Source organism: Mangifera indica, chromosome 19 (assembly GCF_011075055.1).
Source record: "Mangifera indica cultivar Alphonso chromosome 19, CATAS_Mindica_2.1, whole genome shotgun sequence".
Taxonomy (NCBI): Eukaryota; Viridiplantae; Streptophyta; class Magnoliopsida; order Sapindales; family Anacardiaceae; genus Mangifera; species Mangifera indica.
In genome coordinates, this window is record NC_058155.1 from 10859602 (window position 1) to 10864884 (window position 5283).

The 5283-nt window shown below is 34.2% G+C and overlaps 1 protein-coding gene across 8 annotated transcripts; it reads left to right on the top strand.

Moving 5' to 3' along the window:
* Positions 1-1830: 1830 nt before the first annotated feature.
* On the top strand, positions 1831-4531 carry LOC123203087 (agamous-like MADS-box protein AGL104). Of its 8 annotated transcripts, none has more exons than XM_044619260.1 (11): positions 1832-2076; positions 2516-2597; positions 2678-2732; positions 2881-2934; positions 3035-3050; positions 3138-3419; positions 3517-3578; positions 3646-3745; positions 3833-3883; positions 3955-4094; positions 4187-4531. In XM_044619260.1, the coding sequence occupies exons 3-11, from the start codon at positions 2686-2688 to the stop codon at positions 4368-4370; spliced, it is 936 nt and encodes a 311-aa protein (XP_044475195.1). In that variant the 5' UTR covers positions 1832-2076; positions 2516-2597; positions 2678-2685; the 3' UTR covers positions 4371-4531. The 8 variants fall into 8 exon arrangements, with proteins under 8 accessions (XP_044475191.1, XP_044475194.1, XP_044475193.1 ...); XM_044619262.1 differs by having other exon boundaries at positions 2881-2901; XM_044619256.1 differs by having other exon boundaries at positions 1831-2076; positions 2463-2732.
* Positions 4532-5283: the final 752 nt, after the last annotated feature.

Consider the following 5283-nt stretch of genomic DNA (forward strand, 5'->3'; position numbering starts at 1 on the left):
AAGAAGGGTCCACAGAACAACCAAATCTCACCCCCAAGGGAACAGCCCATAACCACAAACACAAACAAAGCCCACACAGAGAACAACACACTAGAAGGCCAACTCAACAAGAAGGCCCACCAAACCCAAAGAAAGGGCTAAGACAACACCCACAAGCCTGGCAACCAAGGCCGACCAGACAAGCAAAAAACACAGGAACTGAAAAACTACAGACCTTAAAGTCCCGAACACCTACAGTCAAACTAACTCAACAGAGAGGTCCACCGCCCAAGGGAAACCTCAAGCTAAACAAGAAACAAGGAGCCCAGAAAAAAGAGCTAGCAAAATTAGACCGGGAAAATCTTCAAAAAAGCCAGGGCATGCAAAAGATGGAACCATAACAAACAAAACTGAAATATGGCAGCAGGCCAATAATCTGCAGCACCCAGCAGAAAGAACCCAGCCAGAGAACGCAAGGTTAGGATAAATCAACAGAGGGCTAAGGAGCAGTTCTGTTGGGACAGCAGATATGCAAACCAGAATGCTAATTCATCAGGCATCAAATGAGGTTGTCATTCACATTGTTGCTAATCTAGTCTTCCACAAGCATGCAAAGCACACCAAGATAAATTGTCATTTCATTTAACAACAAATTCAGTAGTAAACTATTGTCATTTGACCCATCTCTTTAAACAACCAATTGGCTAACATTTTCATTAAAAATGCTATATACCCAACTTTGTACATATATAATGATATGTTTTAATAGTTTTAAATTGAAGATAAAGTAACATTTAATCACATTATGATATGTTATTATTTATGTATATAATTTTATTGTTAATTAAAATCTTAAGAGTGATTGGTTTCACATTTGTTGGTCAATTTAGGCAATTACCCTCTTCACGTTCCAATTTGAGGGAAATATTGAAGCATCATTTTGGATGTGACATATTATCTTTTCTTTTGTTTCCACAAGAGCATATTATTAATTTATTTTCTCAAATATAATTATAGGAAATAATCGTCTAGTTATTCATTTCCTTAAACACAACCATTTAAAGAAAAAAAAACTAGTAGTAGCCAATTTTGTTATGAGTGTAATTAATTGATTAAGGCTTAAACTGATATCTAAAATGTATATATTGAAATATCTATTTGAGTAATATTATGCATATTCACTTTTTGATACACAAATACATACATACATAATGTGTCATCATATGATTAAGTGTTATTTTATTTTTAATTTAAAATTATTTAATTACTTAATAATACATATCAAATATATTATTTGTGTATATAAAATAGGTACACATAATTTTATTGTATTTACTATTCATTAGAACATTTTCACTAATCGATGCATGTACATGTCTATACCTCTGGCGCCAAAGCAAAGACCAGCAACAGAAACATTTATCCTGCTATACTTCACAAGCTTACACACAAGATTACAAGTGAAAAGGGGAAGGGGAACCTGAATGCAAATGGTGGAGCCCTTTTTGCAGTAATCAGTGATACATCTACCACGAGAAAGCAGCATTGGAGGGCCGAACGTGCGAGGCCTGCTGGGGAGACCCGCGGGAGTGAGAGGAAGCAATATAGAATCAGATACAGCATGGAGAAACCATTGACACGTTGCAAGCGGCGGGCAATCGTCTTCGTCAACCTCGGCTAAAGTCACAACCGAAAGTAAAATACCATGTGCTACCTGGGACCCTCACAGACACACTGCCGCGGCTTATACCTCGAACGCATCAAATAATGAAAGATGCTTTGTCTATTTTCCCATGGTTTTCAGTTTTTCCACAGCTTACGTTTCATGATATATTTACTACAGGTTCCTGTTCACATTTGGATGTCTTTTTCATCGCTGGACTAACAATGGATTTTGCTTGAGCAGGTTGATGCTTGTGGACGCTTAGTAAAAGAGATAAGTAACACCATACATCTACTATCCTGGCTAGTTTTCACATTTCCTTCTGAAACTTTCTTCTTTTTTTTTTTTTTCCTTTGTAACTGTTTACTCTCTTCAACATCTTTTGTATATCTATGCTTCAGGGTTTAGTGTGAAAGAAGCCGCAAATTCTTCTGGTACATATACTTCCTTAATTTATCACAAGTAGTCCGCATTATTGTTTGCATCATCGATTTGTCTGTCATTGAACTTAAAATATAAATAAATGTTACATAAATCTTCACCGACTTGAAGGTAATTATTGATAGCACCCATTTGCCCTAATGATTCAACTTACAAATCTTGTCAAAAGAAGAAACCAGAAAATCTAATGATAAAAGCAAATTAAGGATATGATTCCCTGTCCTCACTCATCATGTCACCTTCTTTGAATGGCCTAACAATGACAAAATTATAACATGTGTATTTCCTCTTCCTTCTTGCGTTCATGCTGATCTTCTTTATTTTCAATTATATATAAGGAGAGTGATAGATATATATATGATCCTTTTCCTAAAGACAGATCAAACTATTATAATTTCCTAACTAGCAATCAATCGGCTCAGACGATAAAAGGGTGTAGAGTTTTCTCTTGAAATTAGAAGGACATGGGAAGAGTGAAGCTCCAGATCAGGAGGATTGAAAATACAACTACCAGGCAGGTCACTTTCTCAAAAAGGAGAAACGGTCTTATCAAGAAGGCTTATGAACTGTCTGTTCTCTGTGATGTTGATGTAGCTCTCATCATGTTCTCCCCATCTGGACGAGTCAGCCTCTTTTCTGGAAACAAAAGGTCTGCTAAATATATACCCTACATATCCACTTTCATTGTTAGTATAATTTTATAGCTCGATGAAAAAAACCAGATTGAATTCAACGTAAAATACTATATCTCCTTATCTAGTGTAACTAAAATTGATTTCTTTTTGTGTTTGTTCAAGCATTGAGGAAATTTTAATACGGTATGTCAATCTTCCAGAGCATGAGCGAGGAAGGTAAACATCTTATAATCAGAAATTAAGCATATATTTTTCTTAATTTTTTGATATGGGTTATGTTGCTTTGGTATGTTTACCATGATGAAACCTTACGAAGACTGCATAATCAAGAGGTAACAAGCACACTCCAAATATATTCATAAATAGACTTCTCACCACCCTAGTGTTTAAGGCCGGATTTGAATTTTTTGGGTTTTCAGTTTCTACAAAGTGCTCTTTGTAAGTTGAGGGATGAGGCAAATCAAATCTATCAAGAAGCCAGGTTTTTAATTGTTCTTGATTTCTTATTTTTACCTACCCAGCACCTTTTTCTCCAGTTGGATATTGCACTTGCCTACTTTCCTGCTTATGAAATTAGATATCAATATAATTTCAAGTTCCGTTCATTTACGAAATTTTCTTTTCTAATTAACGAGACCCTCAATCTTCTTTTTTGTTACTTTATGCAAAATACCCCAATGACGGTTGATTCTAACATCGAGGTATTTTCATGCATGAATTCTATTTTCATCCTGCCAACTTATTATCAGGTTATCGTTTGGTTGTTATGGTGAACCACTTCCGATGGCTGAATTACAGGAAATTCAACTAGAAATTCTTAAGTGTAGGTCTCAGATACAGAGCATGGAGAAACGACTAAGGTACCAAAAAACCCTGAACTTTCTCATCAGTTCTGTATTTCTTCACTAATCAGCCAAAATTTTCAAGGATGTTTGAAAGTGATCCGTCTGAAATAACAACCTCGAATGAAATAGAGTACCAAGCTCAAATCCTTGAGGAAACTTTAAAACAAGTCCGCCTGCGCAAGGTAATTGTTATTCCTTAACGATATGTATAATTCTGAATGGCTGGCTCCACCAGATATATACTGGACTTACAAAATTTATGATAACAGCGGCAACTTTTGGAAGAGAAGCTTTCTCCGAACACACCATCAGCTTCACATGTACGTAAATTTGGCTGGACTTTACGATTAATACCATTATATAAATTGTTTTTCCAACCAAACTATTGCAGGCACATCTTCCTCCAGAAACGCAAGATTTGAATGGTGTAGTTGCGGAAAGTCCAAATAACATTTTACAGTGGCTTCCAGAAAGAGACCCACAAGTTGAGATCCTAAATGTTTTGGATTCAAACGGCCTTCTTCCAGTGAGGTGATCATTGAATATTCTATAATTGGCTCGTTTAGTAACATGCTGCAGCTCTTGTATTCAAATTCAATTGTCATATTCTTTAATATTTTCAGTGATCAACCTGAAATCTTGCCGCGGCCTTCAAATCCCTTTCATGTGGAAAACGTCAACACTTATGAGCAGATAAGGCCAGGAGGTGGGTCGCAGGAGGACAGTAATCCGCAACGTCCTGAGATTGGACAAGGGAATGCTTTGAACTTGTCCGCATGGACTAAATTTTATCCCTCAGGTATTTGAAGGAATTATGTGAGACTCATGATCGGTGATCCCAGTATAGATTATATGCAGGACAGGGGGGATTGTACTGTACAGATAGCCAGTGGAACTGGAATTAATGTTTTTATATTTGTTTGGATGAGAAAATTTCAAACGAAAAATCAATATAACAATTGACATCATTATAGTTATAAAAGATTATATATATATATATATATATATATATATATATATATATATATATATATATATATATAAAGAAAGGGTTAGCCACCTTACTTGTCGGTTTGGTTGGTATTACAAGCCTAGTGTTATGAATATAATTTTTATATATAAATAATATGTTATTATATAATTAAAAATTAAAAATAAAATAATAAATAATTATATATTATTATTTATATATAAAATTAATTTATTCAATAATTTATTAAAGTGGACCATTGCCATAAGAAGTTGAGGCCAAAAGAATTGTTGATACTGTTGATCCAACAAATTGTTAGAGTTTTAATGGTGAATTTATATGAAAACTCTTATCAACCACCCCATTATCATGCGCCCTAACCCTAGGAGACGTGATTTACTCATAACTGTTGTGTATGAACGGTCGTACACTACTAATACACAATTATTTACCATGTTTAATTTACAATTTTATCCTTTTTACGATTGTCCGTATTACATGAAAAATTCTAGTATATGAACAAACATAACCAACATTCTCCACTTTTCATCCTTACAAATTTTCAAAAATAAATAATCCAAATAAAATAAAATGATTAGAATACTCTTAAGACGTATTTATAAGTATTATAATTTAACTATAAACCATAAATAATATAACGTAATCGTAAACCCTATATCTTAATATTAAACTCTAAACCTTATACATTAACTCTAAATCATAGACCTTAACCGTAATCTATAAATTTTA